The sequence below is a fragment of the Enhydra lutris genome, unplaced genomic scaffold (genome assembly GCF_002288905.1).
Source record: "Enhydra lutris kenyoni isolate GAN:26980312 unplaced genomic scaffold, ASM228890v2 scaffoldscaffold29, whole genome shotgun sequence".
Lineage (NCBI taxonomy): Eukaryota > Metazoa > Chordata > Mammalia > Carnivora > Mustelidae > Enhydra > Enhydra lutris.
Window position 1 is genome coordinate 12436856 of NW_019154113.1, and position 26032 is coordinate 12462887.

The window sequence follows — 26032 nt, forward strand, 5'->3', positions numbered from 1 at the left end:
CCTGTCTGGATTTAACAGTCCCGTCCGGCCGGTGGCAGATGGGTCTCAGAACCCACCTGTCGACGGTCACGGCCTGAGTAAAGGGGCAAACCCAAAGTACTCCTGGTACCCAGTATGTTCAACTGGTAAGAAAGTCCACCAGCCTCCAGGAGACTGGTTTACCATCCCTGATCTGGGAAACACCCTGTTTCAAAGGAATGTCTTCCCAGTTTGCCATTCAGTGGGAGGGAAAGTGGTCTTCTCTGTCTGGTGGCACATACGGATGCGTGTGTGTGTGTGCGCGTGTGTGTGTACGCACATGTGTCTACGGTCTGGTTTTCCCAGAAATAAGTGCGTCTTGATAGATCACATTGACAATCAACTGGCCTCTTTGCTCACAGAGGACCCAGCCTGGCCTTTGGAACCAGTGCCGACCCAGAGAGCAGAGCGGGACGGACTCAGAAATTCTACAAGAACTTATCCTACAGACAGACGTGCCCCGGGTACAACACGACCTACACACAACAGCAGTCACAACTCTGTTTTCAAGACCTAATGTTGTGCGGCAATGTGAGTGCCCATCACAGGGACCGGTGACATAGGCCCCAACAGATCCCCACGCCGGAACACCACACAGCTCTCAAAAAGGCAGGAGCGACAACAAAACCCCCCACACCCAAGGTACAGAATAAGAAAGACCTCAGAGATGCATTAAAGTCCAGTCGGATATACAATAAACTAGAAACAGTCGTTACTCTACTTGGCAGAGTGATGGGTTGGACGGTAGGTGAACGGAAGACAGTGGTGGAAAGGAGAGTTTCCACTTTTTTACACTTTTTGATTTCTGAACAATACAAATCTATCATCTACTAAAAAAAAAAAAAATGAAGAACTCAAGAACGTTACAAAATAAAGAAGAAATCAATGAAGAAGATAGCACAGCCACTGGAAACTGTACTCCAAGGCCACACTCAGTCATTAATTTAGACTGAGAAATGTTTCTGCTCACATAATGATGGGGATAAACAACTACAATAAAACTGGAGACCATGAAAATAGAAAAATTACTCTTTAGAATCTTGGGCTAATTTTCTATGGATGCAGGAAATCATAAGTGTGCTGTTTTGACAGCTCGTATTACCAGAGAGGAAAAAAAAAAAAACACTTTTCAGCAGTGTTTTTCACAAATACTGGCAGATGAACCTGTTTGCGCTTGGGTATTTTCCCCCCACGTGTAATACTGGATGCAACAATCACTATTAATGGTACAAATAAAGCTGATTTCTAGGTTGAAAGATGACATTTCCAAGGGGACAGGTACGGGGTGGGATGAGGTTAGAGGCACGGAGAGTCTGCTGTATTGAAAGGTAGGAAGTTACTCCCAACATTCGAGAACACTCTTTCTGGTTTTCTTTCTGTAATGTATTCAGTTCCTAGGCAGAAATGACAATTTTGATTAAAAGCTGGGCCTTCGTTCTATAGCTTGGTGGGGAAGGGAGGGAAGGAGTTTGCCACCAAGAGTGCTGAGACGCGCACTGCCCTGTGCGGCCGCCTGCCAGACCTCTGATCCCTTGCGCATGACAGCCTAATAAGGGAGGGACAGATGGGGACATTTTCCTTCCAGCAGTGACGTGTTCCTATGTGTCCCAGACACCTACGATTCCCTCGTGATCCGGCCAAGTCCCTCAGACCCTCTCCTGTCATTCGTTACTGTCCTTTTGTAGCTTAGAATCTCTTCGCCGCGCCGGCCCAACCCAAGCTGGTATTTTTAGGTAAAGACCTCAGAGCTCATCACGAAGGGCACCAGCAACCCACGTACCTCAAGGCAAAGGGGATGTTGAAAAACTGCAAGAAGAAATATACTCTCATGTTCCCTTTCAGGGTCACTGGCTGAAGGATAATAGCCAGGGAGAAACATCCTGGGATGAAAGCAAGACCTCCGTCCGCCTTCTGCTCCCGTAACCTGTAACGCACGAGCTGGAACACATCCGGGCAGAGCTTTAATTATCTCCCGCAGAAGTGGGGGCAAGGGCTGGTCTTCGGGGAGCGGGAAGACCCACGCTTGGCTCCAGCCACCTCGGGGAGGAAGTGTGGGCAGAACACAGAAGAGGAAGGATGTGGCTCATGCTCAGGCACCAGGAATGGGCACCAGGCCACTAAGCTTCTCCCTCTTTCTCTCTCCCCTCCAAACGGAACCGGTCCCCAGAGCACAGGGTCCAGGGCGGACACACACAGCACACGCTGTAATGTCCTTCTGTGCCTCTCCACTGCCAAACACCCACTCATACTTTACAAGAAGGATCCCCCCACCGCTCTTCCTCTGGGCGAAAATATCCACACACCTCCCTTCCTCCCTCACCTGCTCTGAACTAATTCCTGGTTCCCTCCAGGTTCACTGATCTCTCCACGTGTCTTCTTCTTTCTCTTAGAATGTAACCACCTATCCTTAAATGTCGGGTTGTTATTTTTTTTTTAATAAAAAAGTTTTCTCCTTATTGAAAGAGGGATGCATGCTCATTTTAGACAATTTAGTAATTTGCAGAAAATGTGAAAGAAACATATAAAAATTAATTTTTTTGGTCCCTAGCCAGAGGTAATGTTCTGTGAACAGCTAGCTACGTATCTTTTATAAAGATCTTTCTGTGTAGAGATGTACAACTATTTAGATTTTTCCTTTTCTTTACTAAAAGGGATCACAATCTGTATATTGTTTTATAATATGCTCTTTTCAGTTAATAGCTCAGCTGTTGCCCATGGGTGTTCCTTTGTACACAAATTCTATCAATACATTAACGTCTCATCTCCTAGTAAACATGAGTTCCTACCTTTCCAGCTCTCTATCTCTAATGTGTAGCCTGAGATATATAGTAGATGTTCAGGGTGACAATGCCCTAGTTGGGACTGATTTCAGAAATGGTCACGTCTTCTAACAAGCCACGGCTGGAATGAATATAGACTTTTAAATCAGTTCTGGGAAACGGGGCCAGGCTCTACCAAAGAGCTTGCAAACTCCAAACCTTTGAGGGCAAGACAGGAAGAAGAGAAGAAAACTGGTCCAGGTGTAAGGGGTGGCCAGAGGCAGAGACTTTGGCTACGGGGGATCGGATGTCTTGTCTGCAGGCTTGACCATTTCTGAGCTCCAGACAATTGCTACCCTATGAGGGTGCTGGGTCAGGTCCCGTCTCATCCAACTTGTACAGAGAGGCCAGGAAGCCCGATTTGTGTATGAAATGCACAGACTGCTTAAACCGTGGTTCAGACCCCAATAAACCCGTGTACGGGGCAGAGAGGGGCTATGAGCAATCAGTTTGCTTCCTCTGTAATAGGCTCATATGCCCCCTCGAGTCACCAGCGTGGTTTCTCTGAGGCTTGACCACATAAAAGTGGGGAGGAACAAGACATCGAAGGCTGGATGCTCAGGGTCAGCTCAGACACTGCTTCTAGAAAGGTACAATTTGAGGAATCCATCCCTTCTCCTGGAGCAGTGGTTCTCCACTGTGGGCCCCCCAAGCAGAACCTATGGAAATATCTGGAGATGCAGGTCGTTTCACAAAAGAGCAGGGATTGCCGCTGGCATCGGATGGGAAGAGCCCTGGGATATTACCGAGCGTCCTGCAGTCCCCCACAACAAAGAACAACGCAGCCGCAAATGTCAGCAGTGCCAAGGAGACACTCTGGAGGGGAAAAGAGGTTCTCAACTCTGTTATGTACAAAAATGCGTGGTGGGGGAGAGCTTTAAAAATTCCTGGTGCCTGGGGCGCCTGGGTGGCTCTATGGGTTAAGCCTCTGCCTTTGGCTCAGGTCATGGTCTCAGGGTCCTGGGATCGAGCCCCAAATCAGGCTCTCTGCTCAGCGGGGAGCCTGCTTCCCCCCCTCTCTCTGCCTGCTTGTGATCTCTCTCTGTCAAATAAATAAATAAAATCTTAAAAAAAAAAAAAAATTCGTGGTGCCTGGATCTTACCCCATAGTAAAGAAATCAGTTTCTAAGGAGGAGGCTCAGGACTCAAATTTCAAAAGTTCTCAAGCAATCCTAACAGGCAAGCAGGACTCTGAGATCCATGAGGAAACAATGAACTTCTGCAAGCGTCCATCACCGGCCCCCCAGCCCTCCCCAGAACCAGCTCAGGGCTCCGCTCAGACAGGGGGTAGACACATATCCGTTGCCTGCATGGGCATCCAGACATTGGTCTATCATTAGTCCCACGCACATGCGGCACCGGGCTCGGACTGACTTTCAACGTTCTACTGGTGGTTGATTATAAGTCTTTCTTCTTTTTCTTTTTTTGTTTCACTCCATTATTCAGTACATCAAAAGGCTACAACTTCCAGCAGTCAGTCAGGGGTATACCAACACGCTTTCCACTAGAATAATTACATCCGAGACTGAAAGGTACAGAAACAATCTGGACAATATATTCATGCCAAAGAAGCTTACAGAATTAACTCACAATCTTTTTTGTCACCCCTCCTGGTCCTATGCAATAAAAAGAATTAGAAATTGCATATTAAACACAGTCCTGGAAACTGCCATTGCTCTCACTCAAGGAGAGAGGAAACGAGGAAATGAGAAAACAAATCCCAAACCAGGGCAGCAAGGCAAGTCTACCAGGAAATTACTAGCCCGAACCAGATTCCCCTGCAAACAGAATTATTTGATTGGTGACTCACTCACATTTAATCGAGTTATGGGCAATCTTCACAGAAGATTGGACAGAAGCTGTGAGTGGGGGAGGGACGAACAGGGAGCTTTAGTACTGAAAACTGCACCAGCCAACCTACCAGCCTGCCAATTGCTATTCAAGGGAGGGGTCAGCGGGGGGGGGGGGGGAGGAGGGGGCCTCCAGCCAGGTGTTCGGGAAGCCTGGGACCTTTATCCAGAGCCAAGGCTGGCACTGGAAAAACAAGGGTCCACAAGAGAACCCTATCCCTGGATGCAGGAGTAAACAACCTGTTCGACTGGGGGTGGGAGGGTCAGTCCTTGCCAGACGGAACAGGTGCAGGAGGACTCTGCAAGACAGGGCACTAATGTCGCCTTGGAGGAGGGGAGGGGCGGGGAGGAGGCTTCTGAGCTGCAGGGAAAGAATGGATCGTGCATCCGAGGGGCTTAACAGAGGACTCTCCTTGCTAAAAGGAGCAGCGCGTGCCAAGGCCTGGAGGCAAGGGAGAGCTGGGTGTGTGCGGGGGAGAAACCCCCAGAAGTCCAGCACAGCATGTCGTCCTTCAACAGGTGGGAGGAGTGGGGAGTTTGAGGCTGGAGAGGCAGCAGGGCCTGTCTATGAAAGCAAGCTGGGGGTCCTGACTTTGGAGCATGCACAAAGAGGTTTTTTCAAAGAGGAGAAAGGTGAGAATCCCGAAGAGGTAAGTCACCAAGTCAGAGGAAGGCACTGAGGCTGGTTTTGGACAGACGGAACAGACCTGCATGTCAGGGCCAGGGCCATTCTGTCTGCATGACCGGGGAGGGGGGGGGGGGGGGACTAGTCTGTAATCAGAGTAAAAATCACGCCTTCACCCTTGGGCTGCTGTGAGGATGGGTGAGATAAGACACACGGGGCTGGGGGGGGGGAGGGCAGATGATGGGGCGGCTGCCGTCACACCTGGAGAGCAAGAGGACTCCAGCAGGTGGTGAAGGGAATGAGGAAAGAGGACAGAGAAAGCCCTCAGCCCGTGGAAAAGCTTTTCTGGGAGCTCAAAGAAGGAAAGTAGGAATGAAGGAGGGAGTAAATGCACCAGCAATATAACCCACCATTTGGCATTTTCTCAAAATACTGTAGCAGAGATCGAGAAGACTGAAATTGCTTTTTGCTCATTTTTGGACGGCGGCCTGAGATTTCTTTGACTCTAGGCCAAGCTGTCATGGACCGTGAGTGACAGGTGGAAGGCCTGCTGCCTGGCCCACGGGACTCTGGGAAAAAGTTCGCTGCTGTGGTGAGCTCTACAGTTATGGGTGTTTTGAAGGCTAGATTGTCACAAGGGCCCCTTTCCAGGATACACATGGCTCTGCGTCCCCAACTCCCTCATTCATCCCAAGATCTGCCTCCATGGGGAGAAATGGGAGTCTCACCCAGCCTGGGGCCCGGAGCTGTCCCAATCTCTGACTTGTAATCACAGGGAGAGAACCTCTCTGCTTTGTGGACAACACGAGGCCTCCAGTAATGAGAAGGAAAGGCAGGTATCTGGTGAAGAAAGGCTATGTCTGGAGGGAAGCAGAGAATCTCACTCTCCAATAATTGCATTCCACAGGTTGCTGTCTCAGTAGCTGGAAGCAGTCAAGGGCTTGGTTAGGCTCTCATTCAGTAAGACTCTTACACATGCAGGATCAAGGGAAATCCAATTTTTAAGACAATTTTTTTTTTTTTTGGAATGCTCTGGAATAGAGACTTGTTTGGTCTCAGGACACCAGCCTATTTAATTCTTGAAACCGGACAATAACCAAAACTGATTTATATGACTTTCTGGATATTAAAATGTTAATAAAATTGTTGTCATGAAAACGAATCGCTTGTATTTTATTTTAACCATTCGCGAGGCCTCATCCCCTTTTCTAAAATTCATTTCCACTCACATAAAGAAATTGCTTTATCATCTGATTTAAAAAAAAAAAAATCAGTTTCTTTCCTCACTGTGCTTCCCCCTCCAGGGTGATTTATTTTCTCTATTGAAAAATGTTTATAACTGGCCAGGAATCTAAATGTTAAAAGCAAAGAAAAATGAAATCTTTGGAGATGAAAATAAGTGATCGATTTTTCTTCTTTCAGAGAAATTGCTAGCCCCAAAAGATGCAGAACATGGAAAGAAGAAACAAGTCATTACAACTCTAAACGCCTTTAAAGCAGACACTCATCCCTCTTCTTCTCATCTTTCTCTTCATCTAGACATTCCTGGACATTTCTAGAGCAAGTCTGGATGCCAGCCCTCGCTGGGGAAGCTCACAGATCAGAGCAGATGGCAAATACTTTTAGCAGATCACGGCAATGAAATGAGAGAGCAGCCTCCGGTGAAGACAGGTGCCAAGAACCACAGAGGCAAGAACACCAAAGATAAAGAAGGGAAGGGATGGCTTCACAGAGAAGGGAGAATTCAAGGAGGGTACTGACAGGTGAGAGGAGTTTTCTGAATGGAGAGGGGTGAAAAGACATCTGTTGTGTTGGGGAAACTGAATACCACAAACTAAAAGGAAGTAGATGGTTTCCTAAAAAAAAAAAAAATAAAAAAAATAAAAGGAAGTAGAGCTGAGGAGAGTGACTGAGGACAGACGTGTGCTGAAGACACAAAGCCAGTGCAGTGCCTAGATCTTATCCTGTAGGTGACATGGTAGCACGAGAAGGGGTCCTTTGTGGTGTTATGCAAGTCATTTTGGCTGCAGTTCAGAACATGGGCCAGAAGGGGGCCACCCTGAGCTGGGAGGCCAGTTAGGTAACTCTATAGGCTCTGGTCCAAGCAGGAGACCAGCAGGGCGTGCGCCTGGGCAGTGGGGATGTGGATGCAGAAGACAGGCAGGTATGAGACACCCCTGGAAGGCGGCATCAGCAGGACTGGAGGACCAGTCCCTCAGTGTCAGGTCTGCACGCAGAGCATGTGAAAAACTGCTGGCTGATAGCCAACTGGACGATTCATGCTGAGAAGAAAAACCAACAAACAAAATGCAAAACCCCCAAAAACCAAAAAGCAAAACAAAACAAACTTTGGTGGGGGATGGAAAAAGGCGGGAGGTATCCAATTGATAATAAAAAGGCAAAGGAAACTGAGTAAGGAAGAGGTTAAATTAGTTATCAGTCTCAGGCTTGGAAGAAGTCTTCTCTGATAAACAGTTTTCTAGCCTTTCTTTACATACTTCTGTTGACGGGGAGCTCACTACCTGTTGGGTCAGGCTGTTTCACTGATACCCTTGGGGAGCACCTTGAACCATAATCTTTTTTTTCTCTGGCTCCCTATGTACAGCTGTCTTTGAAATTTTTACTTTCGGTGGCTCCACGACACTTTCTGGAAACCTATTTGATTTAGCAGGAAGGCCTGAAGGACCTGTGTGTCCTCCCATCCTGCTGATGGAGGGTCCTCCACCAGAGTGTGGAGGGGTCTGGGAAAAAGTCATAGAGCAGGCACGCAATGGAATGTGTGTGGTTGCCCACTGCTGCTGCTGACCATGGATTTTAAGTTACTCTGGCCGCCTGCGTGCCCTGCCCCATCCCATCCCGTCAGAAAATCACCAATACCGTGCTTCTGCAGCCAGCAAAGCAGGCAGACAGGTAGGTGACGCCATCTGCCCCACACACTGGAGTGAAGGAATCGGTTTGGCATTCACAGTTTTTATTGCAGGGTGAGTAGGGGTCCAGGGCCGAGCCAGGTGCTGAGCTGGAAAAGAGAGGAAACACGGCACCCATCAGAGGAAGGGCAACTTCTGTTGGATCTCCCCAGTGACAGCCTTCCAAGCCCGACACCCCTTTCTTCTCCCCCTCCAACTCACCCCTCCCTGTCCTGCAAGGACCAGCCCAGCACCACCGCTGAGAGCTGTGCACAAGGGTGCTGGAAACAGAAGAAGCCTCTTCTTTATCATTTGCACAGTGTACCCTCCGGGCTGGAGGCAGCCCACACTCGGGAGTCCCTCCTGTGTGTCGCCACTCATGACTTCTGCAGCCTCAGCCTGGTGCCCCTTCCCTGACCCAACACCACCACCGGGCACAGCCAGACACTGCCTTCTCCCCATCCCGGGTCCGTCCTCGTCTCTGTCTGATCCCTCCTCCCAGCAAGCAGCAAGCCTCGTGATGCTTAACACACCACTACCACGAGCTGGGTTCAATAACTCTCGTCTGTTTGATTGATTCAACTCCCTGAGAAAAATAACACAAGTTATTTTAAATTTCCCTTTGTGCCATTAAAGGCACAATTACCTAGAGCAAGCGAGCTGCAAAGGGGAGAAGGATGGAGTGCGTGTCTTTAGCTCTGTAAGAGAGAAGCGTCTCTTTCCAGCATCATTATTTTCAGCTGTGCCTCCTAGGGCTCGGAGCGCTTCAGAGTAAGGACGATGATGGCGATATGTGCCAACTGATATGCCAGGCACTGTTCCCGGTACTGCGTATATCATTGTACTAGTTCTCAGCGTGACCCCGTAGGGCTGACAGAGAAGGAAACTGAGGCAAAGCCAAGCTGAGTCGCCTGCTCGAGTATATCCAGCTCGTACATGGGAAAGCGGGGGTGGGGAGGGAGGGGATTGGAGCTCTACCAATTGGGGCAGAGTTGGCAGTTGGATTGTAGGCTTTTTTTTTTCTTTTTTAATGAAGAAGAACTTCATTATCGTAAGACCCCGTGCTTTGAACCACTACAAGTTTACTACTTGAGAGCTGGCACAGAAGGCTGGCGGTCTTTCTCTCCAAATGCTGTTATTTATGGCAGGCACACACCAGAAGGTGCCGCATTTGGGAGAGGGAGGAACGGGGGCTGGGCTGGGCTGGGCTGGGGGGCCTGAGAGGCCATGGCGGTGGCAAAGGGGACAGAGGGGCAGTGTCTGTGCAAGACTATCCAGACAACACCCCCACCTGTGTTCTCCCATTCAGCCTGCCTGACCTTGTTGGAGGGGCAGATAAGACCGGCTCTCCTCTATCTTCTGGATACAGGACTATAGAAGAAAGCCTGATAGCCTGCCTGGAGGAGGAGACTGGTATCCTGCAGGTTGACGCTGCTGCAGCCTTGATGCTCCAGACTGATCTCCAAGCAGCTTCAGAGTCTCACACAGAAAGGGGGAGAGCTGTGGATGCTGGGCACGTAAGCACTCTCCATCATTCCCTCTGGGGCCGTTCTGACTGGGGCAATTTTGGCTCTAGGCCAAAGTCTTGGGCTAGTAACTAGGAAAAAGCTGTCCCATAAGAACCAACTTCCTTCCCTTCTTCTTCTTTTCTCCTTTTATTCCCTACCCCCTTCTCCCTCCCATATTTATCAATACCTACTCTGGGAGAGACCTTAAAATTACTATGGGAGCCCTATGATCGCTTCTGATAATTTCTGGAATGACTGAAATCTATTCCGTCTTTCACTTAAGGCTGAATTTTAAGGGGCACCTGGGTGGCTCAGCTGGGTGAATGTCCCACTCTTGATTTCATCTCAGGGCTGTGTGACTGAGCCCTGTTAACGGGCCCAGGGCTGGGTATGGAGCCTGCTTAAGATTTTCTCTCCCTCTGCTCCTTCCCCCACTTCTTTCTCTCTCCCATCATCTCAAAAAAAAAAAAAAAAAAAAAAAAAAAAAAAGCAAGTTGAATTTTTAAATAAAATTCATCTGTATTATCTATCTTCAGTTGTTCAAATGCCAAAAATGGTAACAGGAGTACTGTTGGGAGTGTCTCCCCCGTGCACTCCCGCTGAGCGGAATGCTCTGAGCTCTCCACCCAAAAGGTCCACTCGGGACCCTTCAACCCTGGGAGGAAGATACAGAAGCATCTTCGAACCCTCCACTCATGGCCACCCCCTGGGACAAAGCCGGCTCCGCTCCCCCTACCACGGAGAAAGAATCCAGGCATCCCTGGGCACGCAGGGGAGGAAGGGGACATTTCCAGGACTTACGCGTTTCCATAGGGAACAGTAACCCCAGCCACGGGGCCTGTGTCGCAGCCCAGGAAGAGGAAGGAGACATAGCAAGCTGTGGACACCAGGTTGACGAGCATGGCCATCCGAATGGCCCCAAGGGCAGAAAGACTGAGCTTCTTCACCAGGAGACCGCCCAAGAAGATTCCCAAGCAGGCACAGGGGATCGCAGTCATCCCTGGGAGAGAAACAGGGGGCGGGAACCGTTAGCAGGGGACGCAGGGCGCATCCCAGCAGACCAATGGGTGCCAGGTGCGGGGGGGCTAAGCCCTGCACAGGCCAAATTCCCAGTGACCCCCACTGCCGTGCTGCCTCCTCCAGGCTGCCTCCAAGTCTCCATGAGGGGCCTTATTTCTGCCCTCCGGGAACCCACGGAAAACTGGGGGAGACGGACGTGGAAACAGTCAGTGATGGGGAGTCCAAGGACCTCCGCCGATCTTCCGAAGGAAGGCATCCTCACAGGAAAGACCATGAGACAAAGACAGATGGACCGGGGACACGCACATGCTTCTCAGGGGTGTCACGATGACGGCGCACTCACATGTTCTCTGCATTTTTGAGGGGAGGTAGGGAAGGGGACTCAAGATCATTTGGGGATTTTCTCCCCTTTCCTCGTTAGCTGAGGAGGGCTTCCCAGAAGGGTCTGGTGGCTGTTTGAACAAAGGCCCCAGGACTCAGCAGCCCGTGCAGACGGCATTTTAACCCGCTCCCAGACCTCTCAGGAAGGAGCATCCTTCCATCAATATGTTTTGTAGCTCTTGGTGAGTCATTGGCATAAAATTTTCCCCTCTTATAAACAGAGCTATCTGCAAGGCAGCAGGGACCATAGACTTGTTATTTCTGATTCTCAGAGACTTGAGGAATTTTAGAAGGACTAAGTGATCCTAGGGTTCCAACCTCCCGTTTGGCTTTGCTCTGCCCTGATTTGCTTCATCTAAAACTCAGCTTTAAATTACGGTGCGTCATTTATCCACTGTGTGGGCGGTGCACGGCCAGTTTCCCAGTCTAGGCTGTCTCCTCTCCTTGCCAATCAGCAGACCTCGAGGTCAATCAGCTACATCAACCAGCTGGTATGTGCTAAGGGCATGCAAATTAATTTTAATATTAGGGGAAGAAAGACATAATCAGGAAGCCTGAGCTCTGCAAGAAAATAGCACAAGTCACATTTAAATGAAACACAGGATATCTCTGTATTATCTGAACCTCTTGGAATACCTATGCTTGGTTTTCTCTGGTTTTGATAGAGAAATGACCTTCATGGGGTGCCTGGGTGGCTCAGTCATTAAGTGTCTGCGTTCGGCTCAGGTCATGATCCCAGGGCCTGGGGTTGAGCCCTACATCAGGCTCCCTGCTCGGTAGGGAGCCTGCTTCTCCCTCTCCCATTCCCCCTGCTTGTGTTCCCTCTCTGTCAAATAAATAAAACCTTTAAGGAAAAAAAAAAAGAAAGAAAGGAAAAAAGAAAAAGAAATGACCTTCATGATCTAGCCCCCACATTGTTCCTTCTGCTCACCCCTGGCCCAGTGCGCCTCCTCTCTCTCCCTGGGACAGGCCAAACCTATACAGACCCCCAGGCTTTGCACCTGCTGGTCCTTCTCCTGGGACATTCTTAAAGAATTTTTTTTTTTTAAGATTTTTATTTATTTATTTGACAGTGAGAGAGATCACAAGTAGGCAGAGAGGCAGGCAGAGGTGGGGGGGTGGGGAAGCAGGCTCCCTGCTGAGCAGAGAGCCCAATGTGGGACTTGATCCCAGGACCCTGAGATCACGACCTGAGCCAAAGGCAGAGGCTCAACCCACTGAGCCACCCAGGCACCCTCTCCTGGGACATTCTTGTTCTGAGTCTCTCCTTGGCTGGTCCCGTACCCCCTTCAGAGAAGCCTTCCCAGACCATACCAACTAGAGTGACCCTATACTTCACCCAGGGGCTCCCTATCAGTCCTCACCCCATTTTATTATCTTCATGGCTCTCCCCCCCCATCTGAAGCTGCCTTACTCATTTTTGGTCTTGTTTCTTGTTCACTATCTCCCTCCTGAAATGCAGCTTCCCCCAGCGCAAGAACCTTTACTGTCCTCTTCAGTCTGGCACGGTTTCCCGTGCCTAGCACAGAGTGGGCACTCAAGGCTTCTTTTTGGGATGGATAAGTGGGGAGCAGGCTGGATCCGTGTGCATGCATACTGGTGAGGACATGCCCACGCCCAGAGAACAGACCTGTGCTTTGTTTCATTTCCTAGTGGAGACCGTGGGGAGCATCACCTGGTGAGGACGGTAACTATGGCAATAACAGTCTTTCAGCACCTTTTTTCCCAACCAGTCATCCGGCTGCTCTCTTCCTCCCTGATGCGTGTGCAGCCTTGGCATTCAGTTATCAGAACTTCTGTGAAACTCCACATCCTCATTACGCTAACCTATGCAGATTGGGCCCTTTTTATCTTTGCACATAAATCCATGCCATCAGCGCCTTAATCGTCTGTGCTGCCCTTCTCCAGACTCTGCCCCATTTGCCGATGGCTTCCAGGGTGGCCCAAAGCCCTGCGCCAATGTCCCTGGGTGACTGCGTGGGCCCCAGGTTCTGGGTCTGCAGGAGCTGAGGACTTTGAGGCAAGCCTTGCCTGGTGCTCCCAGTGTCCGTCTCTGTCCCCTGAACGTCCAGCGCCAGCCTGGCCGCAGCCAGCCCCACAGGGTCCATGCTGATCAGAGTGAAGACCCGAGCAGGGCACCAGGAGAGGCTGTGCATGCATGCGCGTATGCTACCTGCGTGGCCTGTCGGACAGACAGACCGACAGATGGCTCAGCAGGCGGCCTCTGCACTGCCGGAGAAGGTCCTCCCCCGCCAGGCACTCTGACAGACAGTCACGGAGAAAGAAATAGGTGCAGGACGGTGAGATTGTTTTTTTGATCTTCTGCCCTGAAGGCTATTGATTGGTTTGTCGATAGAAACTGTTCTGAGATAGAATCCGAGCCCAACGCCGAAGCAACCGTGCAAATGTAGCGAGAACGTGAGAACGGCAGCCCAGAAATGAGGAGGAAATGGAGCAGCTCGGGCTGCTGGAGGGCAAAACCAGAGACACCCCAGGTACAACCAAGAAGTTATGACTTTAATTATAAAGAGACCCGCTTTACCCTCTCTCTTCCAGACAGGTACTAGAGGGCTGCCTGCATTTTGCTAATACTTCTTGAAAGTGACACTTGACCAAAAAAAAAAAAAAAAAAAAAAAAAAAAAAAAAAGAAAAATTAGCCTTGCACAAGCCTCACAGTTCCCAAGGAGACGCTATGACCCAGCTACATCATCGTAGTAGGCTTTTAGGTTTTGTTTTTTTTTTTGTTTTTTTTTTTTTGTTTTTTTTTTTTTTTTAGTTGAGATACATTATGTCTTGGAAAGTGCACACAGCTTAAGCAAACAGCCAATGAATCCTTGCATCTGTATACACCCCTAGAACCACCACTCAGATCAAGCTCAGAACATTTCCAGCAGCCAAGGAAGGCTCCCCAGCTGCTGCCCGCCTCCCCCTCCCAGAAGGATAGTTCCCATCATCATGGCCTCTATCACTTTAATGAACTTTTCCCTCTTTAAACTCATATAAATATGTCCTCTTTCGTGCCTGACGTCTTTCAACTCGGTCAGGTTCATCCACACGGAGGCAGGTACGAAAAGGCCTGCTTTCTCAGGCTGTGTGGCAGCACCGTGCAAACATTCTATCATTTATCTACCCATTCTCCCCTTGACAGACGTCTGGGTGGCATTCATTTGGGGTTTTAGTGCCCTAGGCTGCTCTGAACGCAGTTACCGTGCAGATCTAAAGCAGCGGACTTGAGCATTCATTTCTGTTGGGTATACGCCCACAACTGGGACACATGGATCCCAGCAGAAAAACAAAAGGCTTGTTCAGAGGTGCTGCCCGAGAGCCGTCCAGAGAGATCACACCACCTGCCGTGCACGAGAGTTCCAGTTGCTCCACAGCCTCACCAACACTCGGTACTATCAGTTGGGTGGACGCGTAGCGGTAGCTCAGTGTGGTCTTCATGTGTGTTTTCCTGGTGACTCATGATGGGTTAGCACCTTTAAATTTGCTAATGGGCTGTGAGGTGAAGAAACAGGCAGTGTTGAAGGAGACCTTTGCTCTCAGCAGACGATCTGACCCCGTACTTTCCAGAGAAGGTCATTCATGGGGCCAGAGCTCTCTATCCATGCAGGGCCATACCGGCAGTAGTCTCAGTGGCCAGACTCATGCCTCTCTCCTTCTCTGCACTGGTAGAACCCATGAGCTCTTCTGCCGAGGGCTGTCCATCCACATCCCTCTCTTTCCTGCAAATCCCCTTCTGCTGGCTCCTTTCCTTCTGCTTAGCGAACTGCTCATGTTCCCTAGCAACACACCATCTCCTCCACAGACACAAAGACACACACCTGGTGTGGTCCCGCTCCGCTGCTCCACAGCTGAACTGTGAGACAGTGTCCTGAAGCTGCAGGCCACTCCTTCCTTCTTGGGGGCTGCTCTCCACATGGAGCATGGGCTCCTCACGGCCACTTCCTGGACACAGCTCTGACACAGGCTGGAGGACGTCCCGGTGGTTGTCACTAATGGTGAAGCCACAGCCCTCACTGTGCGGGCACACCCACGCAGCTGCCCGCTTCCTCCTGGGAATCATCTCTCCCTTGACTCCCATGACCTGTGGGCTTCTTTCCGACTCCCCCTCGGACTCCTGTGTTTCCTCACAGTTGGGAATTTACTCTTCTTTTCCAATTCACTTTCTTGTTGCATAGCTTCCACTCGCATGTCCTCCACTTCCACCCGGATGTACCCCGATGCGAGCAAACTTCTATTCCTCCATGGGGTCTCCTTCCCGAGCCCCTCCGGAGTACAGGATGCCACAGAGACACACCACAGGTGTCTCACACTCAGCAACTTCAAATGTGATCTCATAATCTCCCTCACGGATCTGATTCTTCTCTACTGTTTCCAGGTTCTCAGGTTTCCAAAATGGCGCCACCAGCTGTCCAAGCCAGAAACATGGGCGTCCTTGACTCTTCTGTCTCCCTTGTCAGGCGTGAGGTTATTTCCCAACTCCATGTAAATAATGCTGCTTCCCACAAGGGCAAACTGGTTTTCCTTACCATGACCACTCCAAACAGTGGAGATGCCTACAGTCTCCTACTGAGAAGGATGGTAAGGCCATGCTTGCACTTGGGGAGATGGAGTGCCATGATCCATTAATTATGTCTGCCGTGGACAGGGGTCAGGAAGGGAGTGTATGGCTTCCAAGTTTTATATTTGTGGACTATGCATTTCACGCTGTCAAGAACATTCTTACTTTTTTATGTGCCTGACCACAGCCTGCCAACCTTTCTGGATAGGTCTTGATGTCCCTCTTCCTTCATCTTATCTTCCCCCAAATTCTGCAGTTCATACCAATCTACTGATCTCCTGGCCTACTGCAATGCTTCCTACGTATATTTTATATCTTAGCTCTTTCTTATCACATCCTCTCGGCAAATCTTAACGCTAGAATAGACTCTAAAATTCCTTCCGCGCACATATCCCAGGAATACTGCTGCTGTGGACGCAGCAGCCCTCTGCCCTCCTCGGGGACGGTGGGGATGAAAAAGCAGACTCACCGAGCAGCTGGTTGGCGGAAGAGGTGGTAAGGTTGAACTGCTGTTCCAGGTACTTCCCCAAGAAGGCAGCAAAGCCAGCCACCACCGCGATCTCCATGCAGGCGGCCAGGATGATGCAGGTGAACACAGGGTTTGAGAGCAGGTGCTTGGTGACCTTTGGGATCACTGCAGGGAGAGAGAAGAAGAGGGTCAAATGCAGCGCTGCCAGGCTTCCTGCCCCCAGAGTTCCTCCTCGACACACTTTTGTCCATCTCAGTAAGCGGCGTCGGGAGTCACCCGGTGACTCAGGCTGGAACCTAGAACTGGTAAGCCACCCACAAAGCGTGAAAACTCTGGCTTCAAGGGATCTGCAGATATTCTGACAATTAACAGAGAACTACTATAATAGGGGAGACTCTAGCGTGCCTTTTCTTGGCTTTACTGGAGACATTGAAATATTCTATAAGCAGTGACAAATTATTTCCATCCTCCCCAAGAGAGTCTGGGTTTCTCAAAGGAAAAAAATGTAATTATATACTATAAATTATGGTGCACCAGTGTACCTAAGCATATATAGCCATCGACCTGAGATAAATATATTTTTTAAAGATTTTATTTATTTATTTGACAGAGATCACCCGTAGGCAGAGAGGCAGGCAGAGAGAGAGGAGGAAGCAGGCTCCCTGCTGAGGAGAGAGCCCAACGCGGGGCTCGATCCCAGGACCCTGAGATCATGACCTGAGCTGAAGGCAGAGGCTTAACCCACTGAGCCACCCAGGTGCCCCCTGAGATAGATATTTATAACTCTCTAGGTGTGTTAAGAAAATATATTTAATCTTAACAGGCGTCAAGAAAAAAGCTGGAATTCTAGTGCATGCATACATATACACACACACAAATATGCTGAATCAAACCCCACCTCTTCTCACTGGTCTAGGGTCACCTCCCCGGCAAAAGCTTCCATAAGCTCTCCCATGCGGGACTCCTAGAGAGACCCAACTTGGGGTCTTGGTTTTCACTCTCAATCTGCCATAATCATTTCTTACATGGTAGCCAGTGGGATCAACTCAAATCACTTTCCTGCTCAGAACTCCCTGATGGCCCAACAGCCACGGTCTGCCCCTTAGCAATCGATGACACTTCCCGCCCGGCCCCCTCTCCCTCCAGTCCAGCCTGCCCGCTCCTGCTCTTTCTTGCCTTGCACGGGTCCTCCCTACCGAACCCTTAGCACTAGGGGCTCCTCCTCCCTCTCCTGGGACGCTCTGCCCCCAGACCTTTCCTGCATCTCTTCCCTCATCCTCAGATGGGCTTTTTTCATCATCCAGTCCCACCTGGAAGAAGCTGCCCACACAGCCTAGTGCCCTGGGCTCAGGTGAGAACTCAGGATGGGCAGAAGCACCTCGTGGCTTGTGCCACATGAAGTACCACAAGAGCCGGAAAACAGCTCTTGCTGAGGTCATCCATTTTGATCATATCTTATTATATTCTATTCTTCTCGAAGTATGTCGTTTCGTAAACCACTTAAGATTCCCCACTTATGTCGGTGCTTTAAAAAAAAATGTGAGTTTTTTAATCCTTTGAATGCAATCAATGACATATCCTGGCAGGAGGCCAAGGGGCTCTGCAGGTACAGGAACCAGGACGACCCCAATGCTTCAATGTTTACACCATTATTTTAATGTGTACTTGCAAAAAAAGTCAACGGAAACGAAATTGATACAGCAATGTGTGATTTCACGGCTCTCGCAGCTTAAAACGATGCCAGGTTAAAACAGGTAGATTTGAAGTAATTTAAAGAGAAGTCTTATGTAAATAACAGCACAGGTGGTAAACAGATAAGGCAAAAAGTGATGGACTGGGGACTACAGTTAGGGGAAGTCTGTTCCGTTGTAATCATAATGATATGGGATATTTGACATGGGGTCTACTTTCCACCTGTGTAAACAGAAAAGATAAAACTGAGTCCCAGATGGAGCCAGTATTATTCTAAGTCTAGGAAAAAACCTGTAGGTACTCGTGGTCATAGCACATAAACAGGTGAGCAGGGAATCTAACACCGCATTCCAAAGTGATGAATTAGCCAGCTGTCCTAAAGAAGAGAGCTAATTACACAGTCAATCTCATCTCCTAGGAGATGAAACCTCTAAGTGGCCCAGCTAATTAGAATAAAATAATAATAGGGGATACATAAGTTTTTAATAATGGTAACAGACAAGCTCAATAAATCAAAATGGCAGAACAATGGGTCAGTAAATGGCAGATACACACTGCTCAAAATGTATCATTTCCGTGAAAGATACCAAGTTTCAAAAATGAAAATCTAAGGGGAGGGACTTCAAGATCTCCCGACGTGATAAAAAGAACTCAGTTATGGGAATGAACGGAGTCAGACGACTAGAAGCTCAGAATCACAGTGGGCTGAGCAAGCAGATCCCACGTCCCAACTAAGAAACAACCAGAGTTGATGGCCTTTTCTGTCATAGTTTCTCACAAAATTTACTAAAACCTTAGGAAGGCAACTCCCGCATGATATAACCGTGCACAAGCACACACACACACGTGACACAAAAACCCAGAAACTTTAAGTCTACAGTATTCATTCAATTCTACCTGCTTCCCGCCCCCCACCCCCAAAATGCACTGGACTTTACCTGTGTTTTGTTTATTTATTTTTGCAGGGTTTAAGCATACAAGACTTTTTTTTTTTTTTAATGTCAGTTCAGGGGCACCTGAGTAGCTCAGTTAAGTGTCTGACTTCAGCTCAGGTCATGATCTCAGGGTCCTGGATCGAGCCCCACATTGGGCTCCCTGTTTCAGGGATCCTGCTTGTCCCTCTCCTCCCAACTTGTGCTCTCTCTCTCTCTCACTATTTCTCTCTCAAGTAAATAAACAAAAATCTTAAAAAATAAAAATGTCAGTTCAAATAAATGCCAAAAAGTGGTTACACTTAAAAATATTTTTAAATGCTGCGAAATCTTCCTGTTAACGTTATTTTTAAAGAATTGTACAAATATTTAAAGGCCTGCTGACTCTGTAATGTCTAAAAACGTGGACTGCTCGAGAAATGCCAAAGACGAATACACTGGGTGTAAACAGAGGGTAATGCAGTTTCCGTCTTTGAACACAAAAGCCCAGTGGATATTAAGACGCCATCATCTGAAATCTCTAATGAGTGGGGGCTGATTTGCTATGGCGTGTGGCACACTGTGACGGTGTACTGTCCCTGTGATAAGGGACTGGTTGACTGTGTCCTTCCACACTGCAAAGAGACGGGTCCGGACCACATCAGCTGACCACGGCACCTCCTGGTAAATGAATGTCAAAGCTACCACCGGTTTATGCCTTGGCAGATCAAAACACTGTGGCTCCACCATTGTGCTCTTTTGGAATTAAGATATCTGAACTGTGGAAACACTGCCAACAACCAGTAGGCAGGTTGGGGTCCTTCCAGGAAAACGATCCTCTGCCGGAGTTTTCATTGTAGGCTTCATTTCCTTTGTTAGGGTGTCGTCCATTCCGACGGGGACTTAGAAAGAAGCATGACAGCCACACTTGCTTCCAAATGAAACTGTGCCCTCCAACTAGGAACTCTGCTCTCCCGCTCAGAAACTGCGCCAAAAAGGATTTAAGTGTGATCCCATTACTTGGGTCTTGGTATCTCCTTGCCCTTGATCATGGCCATCGTGACTGCCTGGGGGGAAAGGGAGGGCACATCTCGACAATGCAACTCCAGCTAATGGGGTGTTTTCATACTTCAGCAACCATTTTAATTATTCCAGAGTTAATTCCACTTCAGTGGGAGGATGCTTTGTTGAGATCGGAGAGCTGCCTGCTTTTGTCTTAATATCTAATGACTAATTTCATGTTGAATTAGATGCGAAAATCATTAGGTTTGAGGATCCTCTGACGGAAGGCCCAGGGAAAGCTCAGTGGACCTTATTTGCATGAAGAACATTCTCTTTTTCCCTCTATCAACCCGATTCGCTGCCAGAAATGACGGATTCCTCTCGCGTCTAGCTATTTTGCTGCAAGGTTCCTCCCTTCCATCCTAGGTTTTATTGCGATGACTTGCTAGCACTCTCCGAAGATTCCTATCAAAGGTTCAGCCTACCCTCCAAAACCCCAATTTGAAAAGGGGTATTAATTAGCTCGAACCTAGGGCTATCCCTGTATTTCAAGCTTTTTCATTCAAATGGGTTGTTAAACCCATAAAATTCTAACCTTCAAGGAGGCAGCAGGTAACGAGGTGGCCCAGACACACAGAAACTGATGAACCGAGGCCGTGCGAGGCCACTGAACACCATGGTCCCCCTTAGCCAATCACTTCCACCTAGTGATTCTGCCTCAGAAGCTGGGAGCTGGGGTAGGAGGCGGGCTGGCACCAGGTGGCAAACAGCAGCGGGGCAGTTTCTCAGGGAAAACAGGTTTTCCACTGCTGCCTTTCGAAGACTTTCTTGTAGAATTGAGATTTCTTGAAAACGTGTATGTAAGTCCTCCAGGAGGGAGAAAGGCAGGCTTGGAGAAGGTGTGAGGGCTGCCAGGGACAGAGCATTAGCTGGGGGCCAAGTACTGTTCTGACCATCGAAACATCCAATCGCATAATTCTCCCAACAGACCTGTGTTCTTGGGGGCTATGGACAGCCTCCGTTTACACGTAAGGAAACCGAGGCAGAGAGTGGTCCCACGGTTAGGAAAGCATGGTGAAAACTCAAACCATGGGACCTGCTGCCCCAGAGCGTGCTCAGAGCCTGGGTGTAATTCTGGTTTGGGTTTTCAGAAGCTCTGCTCTTGGTCTTGGACATGCAGAGACCAAAGTAGCTTAACGCTTAGAAAGCACATAAAAATTCCTGCTGGGGCTGGGGGAAAGGACTCAAGGGTTTGGTCGTCATTTTTTGGAGAAGGAGAGGTAGGACAGGAAGGGAGGGAAACAGGATAAAGAAAAGGCTTGCCGAGCCCAAAGGGGAAGAGTTCTATGCTGCAGGAAAATTTGACTGAGCAAGGTTGTATAAAATAAGATTTGAGGAGTCAGGTCACTGGGACCTGAATTCTATCTTCAAGACTGAGTAGGTCTGTGCTCGGAGCATACCACTCCGTCCCATGTGTTGCTGCAAAGATTAAATGAGACCCATGAATGCAGAACAGGTGACCCAGTGCTTCTGCCACTCAGGTAAGGTGAGCACGATGATGATTAATACAACAGAAGCTCTTGTTGGCTACGAGGGGGAGGGAGCCCTCGAGCTGGGAGGCCAGGACGTCAGACCTGCTGTAAGAATGTGTGTGTGTGAACGGATGTGATGAGTTAGCAGGGCTGGGGGGAGACTGGGTAGGTGAGTGGAACTCCTGGGAACTGCCGTGGGAGCCACTGGCTTCCCAAGGACAGGGACGACCTCCTGCAGAGAGCTAGATGGATCAGAGGGTCGGGGACACAAGTCCTTGTCCGCCCCCTCCTTCCTGGGCACTGGAGGTGCCCTGGGAAGTGCTCACTGTGCTTGACTGTATTGCACTTGACTCAGAGATATTTCAGCCCTCGGGCTCTCTACTGAAATTGGCCTTGACCTTTTTTTTCTTTAATAACATTGCTGTCAATACTCACGGTTAATGCTTCCAAGAAGGGGAGATGGAACCAGTGTGTGTGACTGCTCTGTAATTAGGACAGTGATAGCCGACGTCTGTTGGGCAACTGGCGTCAGATGGGCCCCGCACTAAGGGTCCCCTGTGTCACCTCCATAGCTATCACAACAGGGACTGTCTTACTGTCTCATTTCAGACACGGGGAAACCAAAGCTTCTCCAAGCGGCTGCAAAAACTACACTCCCAGAATGCAAAACTCGAGGTCTGCCTGCACCCCAGATCCCTAAATCTTCAGGTTTCTGGATGGGGACTTGAATCAATGGAAAAGTGTCTTTCTGAACAGTAAGTCATCACAAGCACTTCCCAGAGCACAGGACCCAAGAGCAGAAGGAGCAGGACGGCGGGGGGTTGGGGGGAAAGGGGGTAGAAATACACGATAGCCTTCGGGTCACGACCCAAACCAAGGGAAAGAGGAAGGGAGTAGTAACAAAGGTGTGGAAAAACATCACCATGGCAGCACGAGATCAAAGCCCAAGTAGGGTGAATCCTAGGAAACATGACATCTCCTGGCACGGCACGAATGTCTGGCAGCTGGTCCCCCTGTACCGGGTACAGCCTGTCATCACTGCACCCATGTGTCCCCGAACACCCTCGCCGGGGTGTCTTCCTGTCTCTCCCGTGTGAAGAGCCACCTGCACGCAGAGATGTGGGCATGGTGCCCGGTGAGAGCAGACGCTTCATCAATGCAAGAGGGAATAAAGAATTCAATAAATAAATAAACAAACAAAATGCTGTCTCTAAAGATAACTGTCACAATCTCTTAAGAAATGTTAACTGTGAGGGGTGCCTGGGTGGCTCAGTCCTCTGCCTTTGGCCCGGGTCATGATCCCAGGGTCCTGGGATCGAGCCCCGCATCAGGCTACCTGCTCGGCGGGGAACCTGCTTCCCCCTCCCCGCCCCCTGCCTGCCTCTCTGCCTACTTGTGATCTCTGTCAAATAAATAAATAAAATCTTTAAACAAAAAAAGAAAGAAAGAAAAAAAGAAAGACAGACAGACAAAAGAAATGTTAACTGTGGAGGCAGGGACCAGTTCGTGATCACACCATGGGCCACATTCCACAGGCTCGTGGGTCACGATGGAAGTGGGAATGCTTAGCAAATATGGCCATTTCCACTGCAGATTCTAGAAACATCATTGCCTTGGATTGCAGTGGGTAAAAGCCTGGGTGGAAGGGGAAGCCTGTGGTGCTGGGAAGCTTCCGGAAGGGAGTGCCTACTGTGCACTGGCCCCAGACCGGTTGCCTCGGGCTCCCTGTGACCTCGTTGCTGCAGATAAGACTGTCCCCCAAACTCTGTGCTGGGCTGTCGAGGGACTCAGGGAGCTTCCTGGCACCCTCTCATTGCCAGCTGTGAAACACGTCTTTGGGAACAGGCTGAAGGTGACATGTCCCTTGTATGGAGATGCTCGTGGTCTGAGTAAACAGACCAGAAGCCATCAGCACAGGAAACGAGCATTTATACTGCAAGCCGTGTGCCCAGGGGGTGTCGATCAGCCAAGGAAACCCAGAGCCAGCCAGTTCTATGGGTTCTTTTTAAAATTCCCCGCTCCTTACAACGCCGCAAGAAGGCCTGAAAAAGAGTGGTACAGGGTCCCATTAGCTGCTTTGATCCCAGACACCCCCAGATGCAAGGCTAGCTCCTGCAGTTCTGGAATGGCGACCCCCAAGAGGGTGAAGTCGGAAACACAGGTGGCCAAGACAGAGAAAGGAACCTGGGAAGCAGCCAGCTCTCTTTCAGATCCAACTGTAGTGTCCGTGCTGAGGGAGCAGGCAGAAAAGGACTAAAGTAAGCAAGCAAGCTTCTTGTAAGCAGAGTGCTACTTTTGTAGCTTCATGCCAGGCCCCAGGAGCCTTGTCTGGGAACACGAGTCTGGGAACGTGCCACCCCAGTGGCGGCAGGGCTGACTGCATTCAGCATTCATGAAAACTCTACCTGTAGGAGAATGCACTGCTGGAAAGACAGAGAGCAGTGCTCAGAAAAGAAATGGTGGATTTCCGCACCCAAGCTGATACAAATGCCCATCTCAAGCCTGGACTCCTTGGTGCTATCTCCTGAACGGCTGGGTCTGCAGATCTTCTCAGAGCCTTGAATGCGCTAATGTCACTTATGGCCCTCCAAATGGACCACATCACAGAGTGTCCCAAGCTTATTACGTGAGTGGGTCTCCTCCCCACGTTTTACCTTCTAGACAACTGTTGCAGAAACAGCTTGGATGGAAAACCCCCCAAGGACTCACACCAGTTCTCATATTTGTTTTCAAGATGAGGTTCACTTAGAATTACCTCATAACTTTAAAGACATCCAGGTGTCTGGACCGTCTCCCTCTTCCCCACTAGACTCATGGAATCAGAATTTCTAGGAGTGGGGCCAGAGTATGGGCCCCACTAGGGGGGGATGCTGACTCAAACCCCTAGTTGGGAAACAATGACTCATAGAGTCCACACACTTTGGAGGAGCAATGCAAAAGCCCTCCATCATTCATTCATAATTTTACCAAAGTCTTACCGGGTGGCCTCAAGTGCCAGGACGCTGCTGGGCCCCAGAACAGACACCAGCCAGCTTCTACCATGAAATTTCCTAAATCTTATTTCCCCAAACCAGATTCTCCCATGCACACCTTGGGCATTTCTGTCCCCTGCCTCTGCTTGTACCTGCCCCCCAGCCGGGAAGCCCTTCTCTCTCCATCACAGGGATCCTGCTCATCCTTCCAGATGGGGCTACAATGCTACAGGCTTCATGCACCTGTCTTCAAGGCCTCCTGGTGGACTCAGTACATCCTTTGAACCTCCTGTGGTCCTCACCACCTTCCCCTGCATTCTAGCAATACCCCCTAAATGCCCAAAGAGTTCACGTGAACAAGAGAGTTCTGGGATCACATGGGGCAAAACAATGCCAGCCAGCTTTCCTTAAGGCTGGTCTTCCAAGGGCTTTTAACACTCGAATATACCATATGGGTCTCCGAGAGGATCAATAGTACAGAGACATTTTCTCGAGCTTATCTGGCTCTGTAACCCTTCCCCCCACCCCTATTGATTTGCTTTCCCTTAAGCATCTCCAAGGACTCCTGTTCCAAGGAACCCCCATAGGAAAACATCATCCTCTAGTTGTTGCCTTCCTTCCTTCCTTCCTACCCACTCCTGGGGTATCCACGGTGTGCCAGACATTGGGCAAGGTGCCCTCCCCCGTGTCGTCTCAGGTACTGTGCTGAAATCACCTGTGGGCTGTTCCCAGACATGACGCCCCAGCATAACGTCCTCCAGTGCTGGTAAGAACATGCCTATGGCCAGAGAGGTCCTGGGGACCCGCAAACACGACAGCATGTGAACCGTAGCCTGGCACAGGGTTCCAAGCATTTGGGAAGGCAGATGCTTTCCCTGGCCATGGAATCAAGAAAGAAGATTTTAACGGGGAATCCACATGAGGCGATCAGTCAGCCATCAAACGTACAGAACAAGGGCTCTCAGATCACCAGGCTCCTCACAAGAACGTGATGCGGAAAGGCACAGACCCACCATTCAGGAAAAGGTGGCAGACACGGACTGCTAGCTGGCAGAGGGCGGAGAAGGTCTGGCAGAGTTGTAGAAGCTAGAGGCACGAGTCAGGCTCTGAGAGGAACAATGGTGGGGACGAATGTGCACCCTGTCCCAAACCCAACAAACACCTGCCAGGGAACTCACACAGCCCAGAGGCACCAGTGCAAGTCAGCCTCAGCAACTGGGCCGGCAGCCCCTCCCCACACAGGTGTGCATGGATGGGTCAGACCCAGGCCGAAATTCCGGGAGGGGCTGGTGGGGGCCGGGGAGGGGGGGGAGGAGGACAGCTTGTAGGAAAGCAGCAAACTGTGCTAGGCTTGTCAGCGCACCTTCAGTGATCCGCGTATCCCTCCGTTTATCGAATACATACTGAGCACCTACGGACGAGAGCAGGAGTGCAAACAGAGGCAGCCCCTGCCCGCACAGAGCTCACGGACGGGCTCAGTGAATCATCGCTCACATGACGGTAACATCGTGACCGTGACACGGAGAGCAACATGCCTGGGGTGGGGCTGGGCACAGAGAAATGTCCCTGGGGACATGACTGTGAGCTAAAGCCTGAAGATGGGATCAGAAGTCCAGCTGAGGGAACAGCAAGTGCAAAGTCCTGGGAGGGAGGAAGGGAGGGAGGGAGGAAGGGAGCCTGCGGAACTCAAGGGGCTAGAAGGAAGCCGGGGAGGGGAGGCTGGTGTGGAGGGCCAGGGTGGCAAGGTGTGAGAAGAGGCTGG

The 26032-nt window shown here is 49.8% G+C and overlaps 1 protein-coding gene across 2 annotated transcripts in view; it reads right to left on the bottom strand.

Annotated features, from left to right (window-relative positions):
* Positions 1-26032, bottom strand: part of LOC111152569 (solute carrier organic anion transporter family member 3A1) — a 300984-nt gene that overhangs the window by 35864 nt on the left and 239088 nt on the right. For both annotated transcript variants that reach the window (XM_022511052.1, XM_022511051.1), the window contains exons 5-7: positions 16162-16326; positions 10528-10726; positions 8190-8328 (exon numbers count right to left, since the gene is read on the bottom strand). In XM_022511052.1, coding sequence (XP_022366760.1) covers positions 8190-8328; positions 10528-10726; positions 16162-16326 — 503 coding nt within the window. The remainder of the gene's footprint in view (positions 1-8189; positions 8329-10527; positions 10727-16161; positions 16327-26032) is intronic.